Genomic DNA, 23037 nt, shown 5'->3' on the forward strand with positions numbered 1-23037 from the left:
TTCATATAGCACACAACAGTTGTATTTTTCAGATGGTTTAACAGCATCTACAATACATTTTTGTGTTCAGGAGCCCTTTCATCGAAAAATCTGGAAAAAACAACAATGTCAACCATGGAGAGATGCAAATATTGTGGTTAGGGTTTAAAGAGGAAGTAAACGCTGATGGGTTTACTTCCTCTTTGTTTCCCTGCAAAGCTAAAGCATAATGGACTACTATGCATTGCATAGTAGTCCATTATGTGTCACTTACCTGACAAAGGAACCAGTGATGTCACTGCTGTCCCCTGTAGCACGAAGCATCCATCTTCCTTCCGGGTATCGCTGCTCCGGCGCTGTGAGTGGCCGGAGCAGCGATAATGTCACTCCGGCGCATGCCCGCGGGGGCCATGACAGCATGTTTGCCTTCACTTGCGGCGCGCCCAGTGCGCCTGAGCCGTGGTCTATGGCGCACATGCGCCGTAGACAGCGGTGCCCTTTTTTTGTAAAATATCTCCTTAACTAGGGTAGGGACTGGTGTGAGTGTGCAGTGTACAGGGATAGGGACAATTGTAGACACACACTCAGGTTGAACTGGATGAACTGGTGTCTTTATTCAACCTTACTAACTATGTAACTATGCAACTATGCAACTATGTAACTATGTAACTATGTAACTATGTAACTGTGTAACTGTGTAGGTTAAGGAGATATTTCTTGGACCTACAGGTAAGCCTTAATCTAGGCTTACCTGTAGATCAAAGTGGTTTGTAAGGGTTTACAACCACTTTAAAGATGAAGAAGCAATCAAAAGTGAAACGGACTTAAATAGGAAGTTTTTGTAAAACAAATAAACAGGAATTCCCAGACTCAATTATTACCATGCTGACAAAGATCAAATCAATTTCTTATAAAAGCTATGGAGATTTCACAGATTTTCCCCTAACTGACCAGCAGTTAAACATTTCAACACAATAAAATCTAGCAAGTCCATTCTTACACCAAAGAGATGACAACAAAAATGTATGCTTGCAAAGCAATCTAAAAGGTTCATTTTGCAAGCATACAATTATACGGCTGAAATGCCACGTAATTTGGACTTTCTATAATAATGTGAACTGAGCATCAATATACAGTGGGAAAATTATTATTTGATCCCCTGCAGATTTTGTACGTTTGCCCACTTACGAAGAACTGAAGGGTCTATAATTTTTATCATAGGTGTATTTTAAATGATGGAGACAGAATATCAACCAAAAATCCAGAAAAAACACAATACAAATGTTATAAATTCAGTTGCAGTACAGTAAGTAAAATAAGTATTTGATCCCCAAGCAAAACATGACTTTTTAGAGGTAAGACGTTTCTTGTAGCTAGTTTGCACACATCTCAGGAGGAATTTTGGTCCCATCTTCTTTACAGATCTTCTCTAAATCCTTAAGGTTTCTTGGCTGCCTCTTGGCAACTCAAAGCTTCAGCTCCCTCCATAAATTTTCTATAGGACTAAGGTCTGGAGACTGGCTAGGCCACTCCGTGACCTTAATGTGCTTCTTCTTAAATCACTCCTTTGTTGCCTTGGCGGTATGTTTTGGGTCCTCGTCATGCTGGAATACTCATCCATGACCCATCTTCAGTGTTCTGGCTGAGGGAAGAAGGTTCTCGTTCAAGAATTTACAATACACAGTCTCCATCCATTGGTCCCTCAATGTGGCAAAGTTGGCCTGTACCCAGAGAAACCGCCCCAAAGCAAAATGTTTCCATCTCTGTGGTTGACTGTAGGGATGATGCTGTTAGGGTCAATGTCAGCATTTTTCTTCCCCCAAACACTGCAAATCTAATTAAAGTGGAGTTCAACCCAAAAAGTGGAACTTCTGCTCATTTGTCCCCCCGGCTCCAGTACCACAACCTTTCGGCGTGGAGGGGGGAGCAGATACCCATCTGGCAGGTATCCTGTCCCCACTTCCAGGGTTCCGGGCAGTGCCACATTACGTCACAGCTCAGCTACCTCCTCCTCTTCCCTCCACCGCCAGGCCAATAGGAGAGCGCAGTGGAGCCTCACAAATGCGCAGCAGCGACCCGGTGCAAAGCTGTAACACTTCGCTAGCAGGTACCCTTACCAGCTATGGCAGCAGCACCCAACAGCTGTGGTGCCAATATCGTGAGACTCCAGGACAGGCAGGTGACCTATTACTAAAAGTCAGCAGCTGCAGTATGTGTAGCTGCTGGCTTTTAATTTTTTCAGGGGTGGGCAGAACTCCTTTTTAATGCCAATGAGCTCAATTGTGGTCTCATCTGACCACAGCACTTTCTCCCAGTCCTTCTCTAAATCATTTAGATGTTCATTTGCAAACTTCAGACCGGCCTGTACATGTGCCTTGAGGAGAGGGACTTTGCGGGCGCTGCAGTTTTTTTTTAAATAAATTGCAACGTATTGTGTTACCAGTGGTTTGTTTGGGGACTGTGGTCCCAACTGCCTTGAAATCATTCACAAACTTCTCCTGTGTAGTTCTGGGCTGATCCCTCACTTTTCTCATAATCATCCTTACCCCATGAGGTGAAATCTTGCATGGAGCTCCAGACCGAGGGCGACTGTTGGTTATTTTGTATTTCTTTCATTTCCATCTTTTATTTCCATTTATGAATAATTGCTTCAACAGTTGTCTCCTCCTCACCAATCTTCTTTCTGATGGTCTAGCCCATTCCAGTCTTGGGCAGGTCTACAATCATGTCCCTGATGTCTTTTGGTCTTGCCCATAATGGGTTTGAATGGAAGAAAAAGATTCTGTGGACAGGTGTCTTTTATACACATAATGAGTTGTCATTGGGAGCACCTTCTTAAATTGATAGGATTAATCAACATGAGCACATACCGTAGCCAGTCTCAGAGCCAGAATTATTGTTGGTTGGTAGGGGATCAAATACTTATTTTACTCACTGGACTGCAACTTAAAGGGGTTGTATACCCACATTTTTAACTTTTACCTACAGGAAAGCCTATAATAAGGCTTACCTGTAGGTAAAAAAAAATATCTCCTAAACCTGTACGGTTTAGGAGATATTCCCCTCGGTATGCGCCGCTGACTGCAGCGGCGCATGCGCACAAGGGGTTTCTCGCCGTCAAAATCCGGCCGGACTGAAATCTCCCGCGCGCATGCGTGGGAGTGACGATATCGCGCCGGAGCCGCGATACCCGGAAGAAACGGCGAGGGAGCATGTCAGCTCCCTCGGCGTGGATCGGGCCAGATGTCGGGGCCTCGTTCTAAGGTAAGTATTTCATAATGAGCTAGTATGCGGTGCATACTAGCTCATTATGCCTTTTGCTTTGCAGGTTTAAAAAAAAAAAAAAATGTGCGGGTTTACTACCGCTTTAACGTATAACATTTGTATTACATGTTTTTCTAGATTTTTGGCTGATATTCTATCTCTATCATTTAAAATACACCTATGATAACAATTAAAGACCCGATCGTGGACACACCACAGCTCTTTGCCCATGTGATCAGCTGTGTCCAATAACAGCCAATCACATAAACAAGGAAGTGTTGTTAATGGTCTCTCCTCGTCTCACACTAACTGTGAGGGAGAGGAGAGCCGATCAGCAGCATCCTCACAGGGAAGATGGGAAAAGGTAATCAGGGCCCTGATCATCAGTGCCCCGACTACAATGCAGCCCCAGCAGTGTCCATTAGTGATACTACTCTGTGCCCATCAGGAACACCAGGCTGTACCATCAGTGAGGCCAATCTGTGCCCAGTTATGCCAATCAGTGCTGCCTTTCAGTGCCTGCTCATCAGTGACACCTATCAGTGCTGCATATTAGTGCCTCCTCATCAGTGCCACCCCATCAGTGCCCTTCAGTGTCGCCTCATCAGCGAACATCAGTGAAGGAGAAAAATTACTTGTTTACAAAATTTTCTGACAAACTAAAAAAACTTATTTTTTTTCACAATTTGTGGTATTTTTACATTTTTTTTAGCAAAAAATAAACAACCCAGCGGTGATTAAATACCACCAAAGGAAAGCTCTATTTGTGTGAAGAATATGGTTAAAAATTCATTTGGGTACAGTGTTGCATGACAACACTGAAAGCTGAAAATGGCCTGGGCAGAAAGGGGGTGAAAGTGCAATGTATTAAAGTAGTTAAACTGTCCAGAGCCTGATTTTTTCATTTTTTCATGCGGTTTACTACCACTTTAACAGGAAGTAAATACAATGAACCAAAGCTAGAGCAGGTAATGGTACTTTATTTTATTATATACCGTAGAGATGTTGCACATTGCAAACATTAAAGAGGCGTTCCGCCCCCATGAAAAAATGAAAAAGTCAGCAGCTACAAATACTGTAACTGCTGACTTTTAATATTAGGATATTTACTTGTTCCAGGGATCCCGCGATGTCGGCACCCGAAGCCGATTTTTGTATCGGTTCTCTGGCCATTCCAGATAAGGGAAACCAGCAGTGAAGCCAGCTACTGCCCATGCGCGAAGCGCGCTGCGCCTTCTAACTGGTACGGCGGAAGAAGGAGGCCTAACTTCTGAGGGATGTCACTGTGGCGCTGCCTCGCGAAAGTGGGGAAGGTTACCTGTCAAAAACAAGTACCCGTTTACCCCTCCCCCTGAAAGGTGCCAAATGTGGCACCGGAAGTTTAACTTTTGGGTGGTACTCTGCTTTAGGTCTTCCCCCGTAAACGGGTTTTCCCCTGCAGGGCTGCTAAAGTGTTGAGCATTTTTTATTTATTTTTTAAAGTTTTGGCTAAAGTAGGGAGTTGTTAGAATCCTTAAGAGATTTTTCTCACCGTGTCAAAAAACAACTGAACAATGTATGGCCAGCTTAACTTGGGCTCTATTCACACTTGTGCGACTCCACAGTCGTGCAATTTCAATTGCGACTTTAGTGCAATTTTGGCTGTTGACTTTGGCTTTGACTGTTGCACAACTGTTGCACTGATAACAAGAAGAAACTTTTGAGAGTTTACATTGCAGTCTATGGGTTGCAAGTCACATCAAAGTAGTGCAAGAACCTTTTTATAGTTGCTGCAACTTTAAGTCACATAGGTTTGAAAAGCAATTGAAATACATGGGCTGTGACTTGTCGTGTGACTTTAGGCGTCTATAGTCGCATGACAAGCCTTTCGAGTGTGAATGGAGCCTAAATCTGTTAAGCATGCTGAGACAACAAAAAGCACCTTGGAGGGTAGCAATGGTCTGTGTATGGGGTATGAAAGATTCCACAGGACAGTACATGCTCCATTACTGGAAGAGCAGAGAGGTCATATTACTAGCTGAATACATATTAGAATGTGGGAAATCTCTCTATACCGATAGGAGTTACCATGGTCTGCTATTCCAGTAAAAATAAAAACACACAAAATTCTGCCATATGGTGAAAAATGTTCCATGTTTGCAAGGGCACCAAATATTTTATTATAAAGGATCAGAACTGGGTTGCTAGAGCAAGCTTTTTCTGAGGATGCTTCATGCTAACCTGTGCCAATTTACTCAATACTAAACTGTGGCTGTAGTACTGTAAGATAATGCCAAGAATGCCTTGGGTACCTTAAACCTAGGGCACTCAAATTATGTCAATACTGATACTGGCGCCTAAACGCTAACCCCAGCCAAAACGTTATTTTTAGACATAGAAGTATAGGAATCTCTGGCAGTTTTTACTGCTTTTTAGGTGATTTCCCTTCACTTCCTGTGCTATTAACAACTTTACCACCAAGACAGGAATCGAGAGAAAATCTCCAACAGGGACACTGGCAGTAATGAAAGCAGACAAAAGATTCTAGGATACCCCTAGTAAGCTAAAATGAATGCTGTATTGGTGTCTGTATTCTGGTTGTCAATTTCTCCTCACTTCCAATCCTGGTGTCATTAACACTGGAACAAGAAGTAATGGCACAGCTCTGCAATTGGGCCACAGATAACAGTACACACTAGTAGAAGTTCCAGACCCTCTTCAAAAAAAAGTAGGGATAAGTAGGGATACACGCTAAAGCTGGATTCTTGAGAATGGGCTAAATACACAGATTAAACACATCTAAAGTAGCCGATTTAGGTGTTCATCCTGCGCTGAGATTTACACAGCTCTGTTATGCCACACAACACAGCCCTGTCTGGAAGACATCTCCTTACAGCCCCACCATGGGAATAGACAGTAGAAAGAGAAGCAGCAGACTGATGACTTTATCTGTGCGTCACTCATTTTCTTCCTCTGGTCAGCATGTTTCTTGCACTGCAGCTCATTGAACTGGCCCTCTGTGCTGCTCCTCTCCCCCAGTCTAAGCTATGCTGTACAAAGATTTTAAAAGGCTGTTGTCAAGTCTAAATGCATTGCTTGCATTTCAAAGAATACATGTAGAGATGTATTAAAGTGGTAGTGAAGGCATTTGCTTTACAGGTAAGCTTACGATTAGGCTTACCTGAAGGTACAATGAATTTCTCCTAAACATACACCGTTTAGGAGACCTTCACATCGGCAATAGCCGATGGCGTCACCCGCACGTGCGCATTGACACTCTGCACTCACCAGGGCATACAGTATACCATAGAAAGCAGAGAGCCATGCCACATCCAGGGCTCCCGTGATATCATTGCAGCTCCAGCCATTCAAAAGGCATGGAAGCTCTGGGGGTGCGATGACAGCTCGGTGATAAAGGGGCTCCGTTTGCCGGTAAGCCTGTACATTATGGCGCAACGCTGTAGGGGGGGGGGGGGTTGATATCCTCCCTGTCCAAATATAATAGAGCAAGTGGGGGGGGGGGGGCGGGGGATTGGGAGAATCCCCACATCAACATCACTTGTGTTGATTTGAGGGATCTGTGAGGTTTATTCGTTCAACCAAAAATAATTCAGTGTATACCCTGCTTAACACACTGAGCGAGTAACTATAGGCAAGTGTTGGCAGCCAAATATCAACTTAACCTAAACTGCATAATGAGCTTCTGGAGTGCACAGGAAATTGCGGTTTGCTGGCCTTTTAATAATGAGAAAGTGCTCTCAGATTTACTTAAATTATCACAAAAAATCTGCAACCAAAAGCAAAATAGACATTAAAAAAACATATCAGCATAAAATCTTGCCTGTTCATCAGTCAGAATTAATTCTAAACAAAAATATTGTGACTTTCATTTTAGACATTACTATTGGGAGTGCCAAAATATTCTATCAGGGCTCGGCAAATCCCAGGGGCCAGGGCACCATGGCGACTAGAAATTGCGTCCTGGCACCTGGGCTTTTGTCAGCCCATTCACTGTTGTAGGGATGCACAATTTGTATATTTCCTGATGCCTGAGACATACAGTTCTAGGGCTGGACAGGTCATTTTTCTCTGCAAGCAGCAGGGCTCACTTGGCTGTTGGAAGCATTTGAGTGGCTTTGTATCCCGTGCTCCGCTTGCCCATCTGCGGGCCCGAGAAGCAGGGGCACCGCAGGGTAGAGGGGAGGGAGGAGAGCGGACACTCCCCCATCATGTTCCTAACCCGGAAGTGACCTGCATGATGTCACTTCCAGGTCCCCGTTGACAGTTTCCCCGATCTGCACTGCATTACATTCAGTGGAGCACAGGGGAGACAGACATGCAGAGTATTTTAGACCCTGCATGTCTCATTAAAGAGAACCTGTCACCCATAAACTTTTCGTCATGAAAACTTTTGAGCCCTCCACCCATATGCACAAATAAACGTAAACACATGCATTGGGGCTCCTACGCATGAGAAAGTTCATTGCGATTCAAGTTAGATATCTAACATTTTTAGCTGGCTCCTAGATTCAAAAGAAAATTTGTCAAGCCTTGTTTTCTATAGTCTGGTACGGTTTAAGGCGAGGACAGAACTTTATGTAAACATACACAAAGACAAGTGAGAATCTGACCAATATTCATCATACAACCAGATGCTTCGATTCTTCTTGGGGAATCACCCAGGGTTTTTTTTTTCTATAGTAATCCCGAATATAACAGGAAGCAAAAGGTATGTGTGCCCTGTTTGTTACTCTTTCATTCGCAAACTAGGTTTACATCTACATAGATACAGTCATTTGTAATCAAGGTTCATTATTATATGAAGGACAAGAGGTTTAGTTTAGGATATTAAGAGGTAAACCTCTGAATAAGATATTAAACTTAAATAAGAGTTGAACCTGGTTCACATGGACTGGTTAAGGAGAAGGTTTTACGATTTTTCTCTATAGCATTTCACAATCTCATAACATAAACCACTCTGAAAACGACACACACAAAAAAAAAAGTTTGTATGTGTATGGACTGGTAATAAGAAATAACCTAAATAAAATGTAATTGATAGAGGAAATGCTTTAATGAATACCATGTGTGTTTTATACAATCCAGGATGACCTAATGACTTGTCACGGGGATTTTACAGTTTCCTGTTGGCAAAGGAGGACATTCTCAGAAAATGTGCGAACACTGCAGCTACCACTATTAAACTTCATCGGTCACTGTGACTGCATTCCGCACATACTATCTGAAGATAATACTACCAACAAACTGGTTATATACTATTTCAAAGGTTCACTGGACACACCTGTGAAAAATAAATATAGATAACCAGGACTTTTAAAGCTATGCAAAACTTAAAGCCCAAGTCCGGTTTTAAGCAAATAGGCAAAAATTCCCAGGCATCGATAAAAAAAAAAAAAGTGTGGGGGGGGGGGGGGGGGACTTTAGCTAGTATATTAACCTGATCTCCAGTATTGTCCCCTGAAGACCAACCAATCCAGCAACCCTGCGCCACTTCTCTTCCAGACTGATCGATGGACATCGAACCCACAATCTATGAGCCCAGGGCATCCGGGCTCATAGGAGAATGCCGAAGAGGGGCACCATATCATTACATGGTACAGCATTTAGGATCCACCCACCAGGGGAGTAATAAGAGGGCAAAAAGAGCTTGTGATGTTACAAGACTGGACTTTCTTTACTGTCCAGTTTCAGCCCCCTATGTGATAGCAATAGAGTTAAGGAAAAAAGAAGTTTAAAAAAAAAAATGAAAGGCACACTAAAGCAATAGGCGGATGCGCCTACATAAGAAAATTTGTTTTGGCTAGGCATTTTAGACATTGTTGTGCAAGCTGAAGTGGGGACAGTAATTCTAGGGCCATCATTTACGGTTACCTTCAAACTGATGCCCTGTAAAGTCTTTTAAAAAACTGTTTGTTTATAGACATTTTTGGGTAACAGTTTTTCACCATTTCACGGGTGCACACAATTTTAAAGGCTTGAAGCAGAGTTCCACCCAAAAGTGGAACTTCCGCTTTAAGGCCTCCTCCCGGCTCCTGTTTGTGAAACTGAGCTTTTAGGGAGGGGGGAGCAGGTACCCGATTTTGACTTCCGTTACGGTCACCTTATGTGATCGAAAGCAGAAGTCCTCCTTCTCCCTCCCTTCTGAAGTCTTCTGAGACCCGACAGGTCCTAGAAGACTTTGGAGCTAGTCACAGAGAGTAGTGCCGCTCTCGCATGCACAGTGGGCTTTGAAGCTGCAAATGTTCACAGATGGGTGCCTATATTAAAGATGCTAGCGCCCCAGAGGGAGGGAGGACCTGGGGAGATCACAGCTGGGGTGAGTGCACCGCTGGATCATGGGACAGATGAATGTATGTTTAGTAAAAGTCAGCAGCTACACTTTTTGTAGCTGCTGACTTTTACTAAACAAACAAAAATTACTGGAACTCCACTTTAACATGTTTTCTATCAATTTACTCGACACAACCTTATATTTCTATTTTAGGAAAAAATAGGTAGTATATTGTGTTGGAGCTTACTAATATTACTTTTAGTCCCCTTCCCATAGCGGATAACATTACAATCAGCAGGGAATCAGCTCACAGGTCCCCTGTTGATCAGAGCAGAGCCGGCGGATGACGCATCCAAGTCCACTCAGTTTCTTCAGGGCGAACACCTACAGACTGCTGTCCATTACATTAGACTACCTCTAATTGGCCTCCACCTAAATGTAATGTTAATAACCCCACTCTAGGGTGGGTGAAAAACAGGAAGGTGTTGTTGGGGAAAGGATGCATACATGTTTACTTATTTATTTCTGTTATTACTGCTACAATATTTTCAAATTTCATATCTACCTAAATAAATAAAATATTGCACAAGATGTCACAGTAAAACACAATCTACCGACACACTTGTGGCTTTCAAGCAGGTAAAATTATACAAAATATATTTCTCCTTTTTATATTGAGACATATTTTTGGACACCCTACAACTGAGGGCAATGGATTTCAATTAACTACTGCACAAAACAGCTCTATATTACTGACCTCTCACGGATAAAGACCTTCAAATATTTTCTAGCAGAATACTGCATCATAGATGAATAATTCATGCAATTTTATTTATTCTGTACTGCAATAAAAAAAAAAGAAGAGTATACTATTTTTAAATGTCCTTTAAAGTGTGATGGTGCACCGATGATAACGTCTAAGAGGCTTATGTCTTTGAAGTGATAAGAACAGTAGTGTTGATGGTAAGAGGTTCCTAGTTTGGAAGGGGTCAGAAAAACAGACTTCAAAAGAAATTAAATGTTTATATTCAAAAACGATATAAGGGCATGTTCAGGGACAAATAACACTCACCGGCCACTTTATAAGGTACTTGCTAGTACCTGGTAGGACCCCTTTTTGCCCTCAGTACTGCCTTAATTCTTCATGGCATAGATTCAACAAGGTGTTGGAAACATTTCTCAGAGATTTTGCTCCATAGTGACATTATAGCATCACGCAGTCGCTGCAGATTTGTTGGCTGCACATCCATGATGAGAATCCCCCATTCCACCACATTCCAAAGGTGCTTTATTGGATTGGACTGTGGAGGCCACTGGAGTACAGTGAACTCATTGTCATGTTCAAAAACCAGTGGTGAGATGATTTGAGCTTTGTGACATGGTGCATTATCCTGCTGGAAGTAGCCATCAGAAGATGAGTACAATGTAGTCATAAAGGGATGGGCATGGTCCGCAACAATACTCAGGTAGGCCGTGGTGTTTAAACAATGCTTAATTAGTACTAAGGGGTCCAAAGCATGCCAAGAAAATATCCCTCACACCATTACACCACCACAAGCCTCAACCATTGATACAAGGCAGGATGGATCCATGATTTCATGTTTTTTTATGCCCGATTCTGACCCTACCATCTGAATGTCACAGCAGACGTTGAAAACCCCTCAGGCCAGGCAACATTTTTTCAATCTTCTATTGTCCAATTTTGGTGAGCACCTGTCAAGCCTCAGTTTCCTGTTCTTAGCTGACAAGAGTGGCACCGGTGTGGTCTTCTGCTGCTTTAGCCCATCTGCTTCAGGGTTTGATGTGTTGTGCATTCAGAGATAGTATTCTGCATGCCTTGGTTATAACAAGTGGTCATTTCAGTTTCTGTTGCCTTTATATCATCTCATACCAGTCTGCCGATTCTCCTCTGACATCAACAAGGCATTTTCATCCACACAACTGCTGCTCCCTAAATATTTTCTTTTTTCCTGACCATTCTCTGTAAACCCTAGAGATGGTTGCATGTGAAAAGCCCAGAACATCAGCAGCTTTTGAAATACTCAGACCAGTCAATCTGGCACCAACAACCATACCACGTTCAAAGCCCCTTAAATCCCCTTTCATCCCCATTCTGATGCTCAGTTTGAACTTCAGCAAGTCATCTTCACCACATCTAGGTGCCTAAATGCATTGAGTTGCTGCCATGTGATTGGATGATTAGTGGCTGGTGAGTGTATATCTCCACTATAGTTCCTGTTTCTGTTCCAAGCCATCCTGAAGGCTCTCTACCTGCTTCAATAATACTGACTGTGCTTTCTTTCAGAACAGTTTCTATCAGAATGAAGAAAAGCAAAAAAAAAAATCCTCACACCAGTATCCTCTGTCCATTTTCAGGTCCCTAATCACATTATTAAAACTTGCCATAGATGGTTCAAATCTTGGCCAGTACAGCAGGGACCTCTCGAGATTCAAACCATCTATGGGCAGACTAATTGTACCAAGTCAATCCATCGATTAACTTGGGTACAACCAGCCAGATTTTCGGAATGTGATTACTGCAAAGGGCTATAGCCGCTAGCAATAAATCAGTTTTCCCGGCAGGGACACAATAGCTTTGGGGGAAGGATTCCCCCATCAAACACTGATTGACTGTTGAGGGAATTGAGCAATTTTCCACGGGTTGCAGGAAAGAAAATCACAGCACCTATGGCCTGCTTAAGGATATCTAATCTAGAACAAAACAAAAAGAAAACAGTTTTTACCTCTAGGGGGACTCACGTTCCCTGAAAATTGAACTGAAAACACTAGGAATCTATAGGAGGGAGGGGCCAGGAGTACAGAAAAGGCACTGGAGAAGAGGAGGATCTGGGCTGCTCTGTGCAAAACCACTACACAGAACAGGTAAGTATGACAAAAAAAAAAAAACCCACAAGACTTTACAATCACTATAAGACCCCTTTCACACTGGCGCGTGTTTCAGGCATTTTAGCGTTAATAAAAGTGCCTGTAAAGCGCCTGAAAGAAGCCTCATCTGCAATCCCAATGTGAAAGCCCAAGTGCTTTCACACCAAGACCCCTTTCACACTGAGGAACTTTTCAGGCGCTTTAGCGTTAAAAAAAGCATCTGTAAAGCGCCTGAACGAAGCCTCATCTGCAATCCCAATGTGAAAGCCTGAGTGCTTTCACACTGAGGCGATGCACTGGTAGGGCATCAAAAAAAGTCCTGCAAGCAGCTTCTTTGCAGCGATTTTGGAGCGGCGAATACACCGCTCCTAAAGCACTCCCCACTAAAATCAATGGGAAGCGCCTGCAAAACGCTTTTGGCAGCAGCGCTTTGTGAGCGATTTTAACCCTATATTTGGCGCTAGCGGTGGTTAAAAGCGCCCCAATAGCGATTTAAAAACGCTGGTAAAGCTACAATAGTTTAAGCGGTGCTTTACCAGCGTTTTTTGGGTGCTGGCAGTGTGAAAGGGCTCTTAAAGCGTTTTTTTTAAAGCTAAAGCGCCTGAAAAAACGCCCCAGTGTGAAAGGGGTCCAAGTATCAAGGTTATGGGGCTTAGCAGGCAAGATGATTTACCTATGCAATGATTCTCCAATTGTGGTTAATTAAGGCAAAGGTTTTTCAACCCAGCATTCACCTGAGAGCCCACAGGATAAGCTCATCTTGGCCCTGGGTTTCAAGCCATTGAGGCCATACAGAACCTGTCAAGTTCTACAAAGTGCAAAATCTAACAACACAGATAACGCGAAGGCAAACAAAAACATGACCCAAAAATCCACTCAACTACTTTTTGGCCTCTGTCACCGTAGACAACAGACTACCCTTTAAGAATGAGCACTTGAATTCTTGCAGAAGGTGAGCAGTTATAGGGTTACAAATCATGAAAAGTAATCCCACAATGCTTTGTAAAAGGCATCCCTAAAATTTAGAAGATAAAATTTGAGAATTTGTATATTATACCAACCAAACATATCAAAAGGTATATGTAAGCCCTGACAGGTTGGCATTGAATTTGCCAAAGCACAGTTACCATTTTTTCCTATTTGGAGATTTTTTTTTTTTTTTAAACTTTCTGCATCTTAGGCTACTTTCACACCGGAGCGTTGCATGCGCTGGTGGTAAAGCTGCGCTATATTTAGCGGCGCTTTACCTTCACTATGTGGCCGCTAGCGGGGTAGTTTTAACCCCCGCTAGTGGCCGAAAAAGGGTTAAAACAGCCCGCAAATCGCTGCTACAGTGGCGCTATGCAGGCGGGTTTGCATCGCTGCCCCATTGTTGTCAATGGGAAGAGGCGCTTTAGGAGCGGTAAATACACCGCTCCTACAGCGCTGCAAAAATGCAGCTTGCAGGACTTTTTTGACCGCCCTGCAAGCGCACCGCTCACAGCAGCAGCTGTTACAGAGCGCTTTGCAGGTGCTATTTTTACCACTTTAGTGCCTGCAAAGCGCCTCAGTGTAAAAGCAGCCTTAGTGCTGCTACTCTCCTCCAGAATTTTTGCAGGCACTACCAATTTATATTTAATTGCATGTGATTGCTTGTGGGAGGGATTTCTGACAGCGACAATAGTGGTACATGCCTGTGCAATGAATGCCACTTGATGGCCACTTATAATCTCAATCAGAAGTGCAGGTTACAGGTTAGCAATGCACAATAGCATTTGGGAGCAGAGAGAAAAATGTAGTGCCTGAAGAAGACCCATCTTCATGTTAGAATCGCATTAATTCCATTAATATATTTTAATGAAAGCCTTAGTTTGAAAAAAAAAAAAAAAAAAAAAGCTTGAAAGGTACTTTGGAACACCTTAACATAATCAAGGTTTATAAGCAATTTTAGTGATTAAGTTTACATCCATTTTAAAGACAAGGCTCAGCACACACACTGTATGTTATGCTTTTTTTTTAAATGTGCATTTTACTTACCATAATAGTTATTTCTCTCTTGCAAACATTAAGGTCAGGCACATTGTTGACGTACATTCTCTTCAGAGCACAACGAAGCCCCCCATGAGTGCGAACCAAGAACACAGTAGAAAAGCCTCCTGCAGAGAAAAAAAATACCATTCAAATAATCTTCCCATTAAGACAACAAATTTTAATGAGTCAGTACAAGAAACCCTTGATATATTTTTCACAGCCAAACACATTTTGTAAAAGAACTATACATTTCCACCCATTATAATACTCATAAAATCGAAAAAGAATAGTGAAAAGAGATTGTAGTTTTTTTTTTTTTCAAACAAACATGTTATACTTACCTGCTCTGTGCAATAGAATTGCACCAAATTCTCCACTTCTGAGGTCTCCCACTGGCGCTACTGGCTCCTCTTTCTGCCACTTGCTATTGTAGCACACCTGCAGACTTGATCCGAAGCCGCGCTGTCTGTGCCATTGACACATATAGAGCGTCTCGGCCCCGTCCCCGCCAAGGGATTTGACTGACCGTAGTTGCTCAGCAAAGCCTGCGAGAGCAGGGATAGAAGACAGAGCCGCTACAGAAGGGCACATCGCTAGAACAGGTAAAGACAAGGGTAAGTATAAGGGGAAGTGGTGGGTGATACAGGTACTGGAACATTTTTTCCCTTAATGCATTAAATGCATTAAGGTAAAACATGTTTAGGCTTTAGAAGCACTTTTAAGTAGATCTAAAACATTTTTTCCCCATTTTGGATGGTGGGAGGTAGGGTTATAATCCCTGTCCGTTCTTTTTTGCCATCTGTTTCCCATTAGGGAGATCTTCCTCTACTTCCTGTCCCAAGGTCAAAACAGGAGGTGAGAGAAAATCCCTCCAAAGTGAGGAAATTCGTAGTTGCCATCAGGGTTACCAGAACAAGTATCCCCTTTGGAAGATGGCCACCCTATTCCAGCGATAGTGAGTCAGCGATAACGGTAAACAGTACAACCAGAAAAGTTGAATCTAATCCCTGTGTTCTAATCCCTCTTCACTCTCCTATCCTGAATAAAACACTGCTCGGACATGAAATATGAACAAAGCGTATACCTCTGTAGTATATACTTGTCTCAATTAAGAGCACCAAGAGTAATTTCTGTCTGATGCTTTCTTCCTCTGCTATCAGCATGAATAATTTCGGACAAGTTTTCTCGACACCTGAAAAATGGTGACGGGGTGAGGGATATCCAGCTAATTGACAGCATCAGTTCTGTTCCTGTGTAGAGGGGGATATGTCCCTTCTCTCCAATCACCTCTCAGAGCTCTCCTCACTGAGCCCTGCAAAATGTAATTTCAGCTCTCTGCCCCTTTTTTCTGACAGCTCAGACAAGCTTTATAAATTCTGGACTATGAACAATTGTAGAGAAGAGAAGACTGTAGATAAACAGGTATAGCGTATGTAGAAGGATTGGTTTCATCTCTGTGTATCACCTGAGGCCAGTCACTTCACTGAGTATATGTAAGGGTTTACTACAAATTAAATTTTAAGTTCATCTAAAACAAGAGTTTTCTCTTCATCCCCCTGAAAAGTCCCACAAATACCAGATGCCTGCCTGTGAAGACCACCAGATGCAGCTTCCTTAGATGGTATGGAAACAATGCTGCACTGCTTCTAAATTTAGAGAATAGTTGCCCCCCCTTACATAGGTTGTGGGTGCTGGCACTACAGTGGGATAAGAAGATGCAGGGGGCATTGCTATTTAAATGGCCATTATTTACAAGCCTATAGCTGGTCAACCATCACCTGGTCCTGCCCACTGCATTCTGGATTGGTAACAATGCCTCTGTTATTGAAACCCTCCAGCTGTGAGCTGCAGTCTGGGTGAGGGATTATGTCACTCACAAATGAAACAGGATTTGCCTCAGTCTGGATAGTTAGTTTGAGGCATTATCACATAGTGACTGGATCCAACATTTGTTTGGACTGTTATACAGGAGCCTTTAGTTGTACTTAAACCAAATACACACATAAAGTCCAAATAAAGCACATTGTACTCATTGAAATGTATGTTCAAATCTGAAGAAATAACATTACTAGCTATTTTATCATTGAAGTCTGTTGTTGCTTTAACTCTTTCACTTTATGGTCCTTACATCATACAGACCTCACAGCATCGGTTACACACACACTCCTAATGGCTGCAGCATGAAAACATTAATCGTGATACACATTGCCGAGAAGCCAAAGTGAGAGCAATAATTCTAGCACCAGACCTACTCCATAACAAAAAACTGATGACCTGTAGGGGCTTTGAAAGCATTACCTATGGAAAATATAGGTTACAGAGATTTGTTGCCATTTCACGTGCACACCCAAATTTAAGGTTCGACATGTTGGGTATCTATTTACTTGGTGTAAACTTATCTTTCATATTTTACAAAAATGTTGGGTAATTTTGTTGCGTTTGTGTGCTTTAACCACTTGCTTACTGGGCACTTAAACCCCCCTCCTGCCCAGACCAACTTTCAGCTAATTTTAGGCACTAATAGGCACAGATAAGGTGGCACAGATAAGGCAGTACTGATGGGCACAGACAAGGCGGCACTGATGGGCAAAGATGGGCACAGATAAGATGGCACTGATGGGTGGCACGGATGGGTGGCACTAAGGGGCACTGATAGGTACCACTGATAGATGGGACTGATGGGCACTGATAGGTGGCACTGCTGGGCACTGATGGATGACACTGATGGGCACGGATATGTGGCACTGAGGTGCAGCACTGTTGTTGAGGCAGATTGTGGGCACTGATAGGTGGCACTGTGGGTACTGATGGGTGGCACTGTGGGCACTGATGGGTGGCACTGATGGGGGGCACTGATGGGGGGCACTTTTTTAAATATTTAGGTGGCACTGGCAGGGGGCAGGTGGGCACTGATGAGCTGGCCATGATCGGGACTGAAGTCCCACTCACGGCCGCCGGTGATCGGCTTTTTTTTTCTCCTCGCGCTGAAAAATAGCCGATTACTGGCTCTGTTGTGTCACATGATCAGCTGTCATTGGCTGGCAGCTGATCACGTGGTAAGGGGTCGGGATCGACCCCTTGCTCCGATCCGTGATCAGGCGAGTCTCAGACTTGCTGATCACAGAGCGCGCTGCGCGCGCCCCTCAGGCCGCTCGTGCCCCTCAGGGGGCACGCAGGCCACTCGTGCACGGGACGACGTCAATAGTGGTTAAAATTAACTTGTGTGGGCTTTTTTGCTGAAATTTAGCATTTTCTAAACCTTGCATTTTACAACACTATCACTACATGCTGAGATTATTTGCTCAACAAAAAAAAGTGCCCAGAAAGTGATTTTGCCATATGAGATTATACGGCAAAACTTCAGTTTTGCTGTATTTAGCCACATTTGCGTTTAGAAGCTTTTTTTTTTTTTTTAAATAGTCAAAAATTAAAGCCACCTGTAAACAAAATGTGGCTAAACATGAGTTACCACGTCTATATGCTGTTACAGGTGTTTGGCATTTCAAATGCCTCTGACCATCCGTCCTGAACGTATTTTTTTTGCTTTCCAAAAAACTCAACTGCCTAGAAACTACTATAAAGGACCCTGTGTACATGTACTGATAAGATAACAGAGGAGAGAGAGTTCAGGGGCAGCTGAAAAGAAACACCCAACTGCTCCTAAACTTCCATTTACCAGCAGCAGTGTACATGAAGCCTAATGCCGCGTACACACGAATGGACTTTTCGATGGACTAGATCCGACGGACTTTCGGCAGAGGTCCGACAGACTTCCTGAACAAACAGACTTGGCCGCACACAACCGGACTAAGTCCATTTGAAAGTCCGTTTGTTTTTAACGTGATGACGTAAACAGGACTAAACAAGGAAGTTCAATAGCCAATAGCTGCCCTCGCGTCGTATTTGGTCCGTCGGACTAGCACACAGATGAACGGTTTTCCCCGATTGTTAGTCCTTCGGATAGATTTGAAACATGTTCTATTTCTAGGTCCATCTGATTTTTTTTATAAAAAGCAGTCGGACTAGCCCATATACGATCGGATTGTCTGGCGGTTTGAACCCGTCTGACCTAGTCCGCCAGAAAGTCCAGTCGTGTGTACGCTGCATAACTCTCAGTTTAAAGAATATTCATTGCGTTAGTGAAACCCAAGTTGTTTTGCAAAAGATTACAATAAAAAGAATCTTAGTTACCACATCAGAAGAAAATTTTGTTATTCTTTTGTCCCTGAAAAGTGTTCTCTTCATGCATAATTGCTTGCAAAAAATTGTGCGAGTGGCCTTGAATGGAAGCCTGTGAAAATGAAGGCTTGCATGTCCCCATGATAAACAACATAATTTTCTTTCTGACACTTGGAAACAGCTAACATAAAAGGTCTAGGATATACCATAACAGATCAAAATTTGTATTTTTAGCTCATACTTTGTGTGTGTTTAATTTAGTTTTAACATTAGGTTGTACCACAAAACTACATTCATTTGGCAAATTGTCTTTCAAGTTCTGTTGTTACAGTGATGTGCTTGTTCCTTTACACATTTATCATGAATGCATAACAGAAATGTAGTATTTGGCATTAATAGGATAATCCAATATTAAAAAAGGCAGTACAAAAATGTACCATTTTAAACTGGATGCCTTCCCACCAAATAAAAGCACTGGGTTTCATATATAAAAATGACAAAGGGGGGCAATTATCAAGCATGTTAATGACACAATTAGTAGCAAATCAGACTGTCTCCTACAAAGTCTAAGTCAGGTTCACAGACCTGGGCTTCTGTATTCCTGAGCTGTCAAGTGCAACAGTTTGCAAAGTTCAAAGGTAGATTTCTTACTGAAGATAAAGATATATTTAAAAGACTGTAAACAGATGCCCAATTAATGCAGTATTAAACCCAAAAGCAAACATATTGCAGTTTACCAATGCTTTGATACAATAGATGTATTAGCTTCCTTTTTTTTTTAGGCTTTATTTCTTCTATTTTTGTCAGGAAATCCAGCCAGCAGCAAGTCGGTTGTTTTTCACAGCACAAGCTCTCCAGCAGCATGTATCAGTTTATATGGATGAGACAAACCACTTAACACTGGTAGAGGTGGTTAAAATAATCAGCTTTTATGTATTCATTGAAATCCTTCACCCCAAAAAGAAAAGAAAAACTGTTTTCTGTAAAGGATTATAAATTATGAGCTGGAGTTTGGCTTCAGTTTGTTAGTGTTTCAAAATCTACTAATACATTAGCAGCACAGATTGGTAAGCTGCAATATATCTCTTTTATGGTTTTGGAGTTTATTACCACCTTAAAGTGATAACGTAAAAAAACGTTTTGGTAAAAATAACAAACATGTCACACTTACCTGCTCTGTGCAGTGCTTTTGCACAGAGCAGCCCAGATCCTCCTCTTCTTGGGTCCTGTTTTGGATCTTCTGGCCCCTCCACAGCCCATTCAGACACTGAGCCGCGGCCCGGCCACCTTTCTCTCCTCATTGGCTGACTGACTTTGATTGACAGCAGCCGGAGCCAAGGGCATTGTGCTGCTGTCTCAGACACTCCTGCAACATCGCTGGATCTAGATGGACCCCAGGTAAGTATTAGGGGAGCTGCTGCACATAGGTGGCTTTTTTTTCTTAATGCATAAAATGCATAAGACCCCTCTCACACTGCCAGCATTTTTCAGGCGCTACAGCGCTAAAAATAGTGCCTGTATAGCGCCTGAAAAAAAGCGTCTCCTTTCACTCCAGTGTGTAAGCCCGAGGGCTTTCACACTGGAGTGGTGCACTGGCAGGGATTCACAAAAAGTCCTGCCAGCAGCTTCTTTGAATCAATAGACCAGCGCCGCGATACCGGCGGCATTTTGAGGGCGGATTTAATCTCTTTTCGGCTGCGCGCGGGGGGGGGAGTTAAAATCACCCCATTAGCGGCCGAATAGCGCCGCTAAAAATAATGCCGCTTTACCACCGACGCACCGAAGCTACAACAATTATCCCCTAAAATGGTTTAAAGTATAATTCCAGGCATTGGAATGTTATACATAGTAAAATGTTCCAGCTTTGGATCAATGTAACATTGTATATATCATACCCTTGAAACTGGAAATAACTGATGGAGGCACCACTACTCCAGTGATCTCCAACTGCTTCCAGGTCCCTTACTGAGCTTGATGCATTGGGAATACATTTGGTCGGCCACTCAGCATAGGCTCCATTCAAAGAAAGCTCTGAATTTTCTGAATGAACTTAAAGTGGGCTTGACTAGATGAGGTGGACAGCCTGTTGCCAGCACCCCACCTCTCCACATCAGGTGGCCAACCTTCAGTGTCAACAATACAAAAAGAGTAGCCACTCTGTGCACAACACAGAAAGCAACTGGAGATCACTGGAGTAGCATTGTCTACTTCAGTGATTTCCAGCCTCAAGCAGCACGGATCAGGTAAGGTATGAACATATTTAAACTGGTCAAAGCTGGACCAGCATAACCATGTTTAACACACCAATGCCTGGAATTAAATCTTTTTTAGTTATAAGATGATAAGATTCCCGCTGCAGCATCCCCTACAGCACTTTGGTCCCACCAAGTTGATTATTATCTACCTAGATATTTTTCAACTTTCAAACTTCTGAGACCCTATCAGCTCAAACAAAGCTGAATCTTTAAGGCCTTTTTAGGACACATAGGATTCTCTATAAATAGTGCAGAACAGTCCATCAAGCACGATGAGCACTTGAAAATACCAATATAATGGCATAGATAGAATGCTATTTTAGAGGTTACTGCTAGTAAAATTAAATGTTTGAAGACTGAAACTACATTTAAACAGATAAATACAGAACTGACTGTCTGCTTTTAGCCAAAGATGGTCAACACCTTTAAAGCATACACATGCCAAACAATAAAACGATGACAACTTATGATAAATAATTGGGACCTACAGTTTGAATAGAAACATAGAAACAAGAAGAAAAAAAAGACCACGTGGTCCATAGCGTCTGCCCTTTGCCCTGTATTTAAAGTAGGTGTAAAAAAAAAACCATGTCATACTTGTGCAGCATTTGCTTTGCCAAGCTGGCCGTTGCCGGATCTAGCATATACAAAGGCAGAAAGGGAGAAACATGCGTGTCAGCATCTGCAAGGGGGATTCCGCCCTCCCTCTCCTCTTACACACACAGGCATCCACCCGCTCTGCTTTCTCCCCTGTGACCCCATCGGCAGAGAGAGCGAGCCAATGAGCGGCAGTAGCAGCAGAGGATCATGGGACATGAAGTCCCAGCACAGAGTGACCTAACTGTTTACTAAAGGGGCGGGACTACAAATCCCAGAGGGCTGGCTAAGGTCTTCATCAGTGCCCAGATTTGTAGGAAAACACTCACACCCTGAACAGTTAACTACATTCCACTTTGCCTACCAGAATATTGCTAGCATCCTACATTCCATTTTGCATTACCAGGATACTCTCAAGTACACTTGGTGTCCTGTTGGGCAGGATAAACAAAGTTCAAACACCAGGCTAGCCGAAGATGCTGGATATCACCATTGCTAGGACCCTTTCAGTATCAGTAATTTAGTGATTCCAATGACTACCTTCAAGAGGGAACTCTTACGTTAACTGTTAAAGTGATAACTTTCATTTGTGACCTATTGTCTCACATGTCAATTGCCTGGGTCTGTGATTTCAGGATTAGAGGGAAACAGACTGACCTTTGTTAAGCCAGCTCCGTTCCCCTTTATGCCTGAGCGCATAGGCCACTCTAGATCTATTTAAGTTGTTTGACTGTGTTATTTTGATTTATATCATTAAAGATCACAGTTTGCCATTTTTAACTATTGAGTTACCAGATCACTGTTTGATTGTGGAAAGTTTCCCAGTAAAACTTCCCATTCACTACATTTGTGCCTGTTTTACTGTGTTTGGAAGTACACTGTTTGCTAGGTTTACCAGAGGGGCTGGTACAGTTCTTTGGGGTTGAGAGCCAGAGTATAAAACCAAATATACTCAAGCGGCTCCTATGGGGTAGTGCTACACTTAACTTCTCTGTGCAGCGGTTTTGTACAGAGCAGCCTGAATACTCCTCTTCTCGGGTTCCTCTTTGGCTCCCCTGGCCCCTCCCTCCTGACGCGGGCCCCCACAGCAAGCAGCTAGCTTGCTATGGGGGCACAGGACGAGCCGAGTCACAGCTCTGTGTGTCCATTCAAACACAAAGCCCTGACCCGGCCCTGCCTCCTCTCTCCGATTGGCTAACTGACTTTGATTGACAGCTGCTGCGGGAGCCAATGATGTTGAGGCTTTGTCTCAGCCAATCAGGAGGAGAGTCCCAGATGGCTAAGACACTCATGGACATCGCTGGAGAGAGATCGGGCTGTAAGTAATTAGGGGTGCTGGGAGGCTACTTCACACAGAAGGTTTATCTTAATGCATAGAATGCATTGAGATTTAAAAAAAAAAAAAAAAAAAAAAACCTGTCTTTACAACTCCCTTAAAGGTTTCCCTTTTTTACTCCAGACTGTACATATTAAGTTCCTGAAGTTGCTCTGGTCAACCAGACCTTTCATTTTTGTTGCCCGTCTCTGGACTCTTTCGATCTTATCCATATTATTCTTTAAGTGAGGTCTCCAGAACTGGACACAGTATTCTAAATG

General features: G+C 42.9%; 1 protein-coding gene across 3 annotated transcripts in view; it reads right to left on the bottom strand.

Annotated features, from left to right (window-relative positions):
- The window catches only part of BMP2K (BMP2 inducible kinase), a 244914-nt gene that overhangs the window by 131278 nt on the left and 90599 nt on the right, over positions 1-23037 (bottom strand). For all 3 annotated transcript variants that reach the window (XM_077476181.1, XM_077476180.1, XM_077476182.1), the window contains exon 2: positions 14417-14535. In XM_077476181.1, coding sequence (XP_077332307.1) covers positions 14417-14535 — 119 coding nt within the window. The remainder of the gene's footprint in view (positions 1-14416; positions 14536-23037) is intronic.

Source organism: Lithobates pipiens, unplaced genomic scaffold, assembly GCF_037356315.1.
Source record: "Lithobates pipiens isolate NorthernLeopardFrog02 unplaced genomic scaffold, aLitPip1_a1.2 Scaffold_13, whole genome shotgun sequence".
Lineage (NCBI taxonomy): Eukaryota > Metazoa > Chordata > Amphibia > Anura > Ranidae > Lithobates > Lithobates pipiens.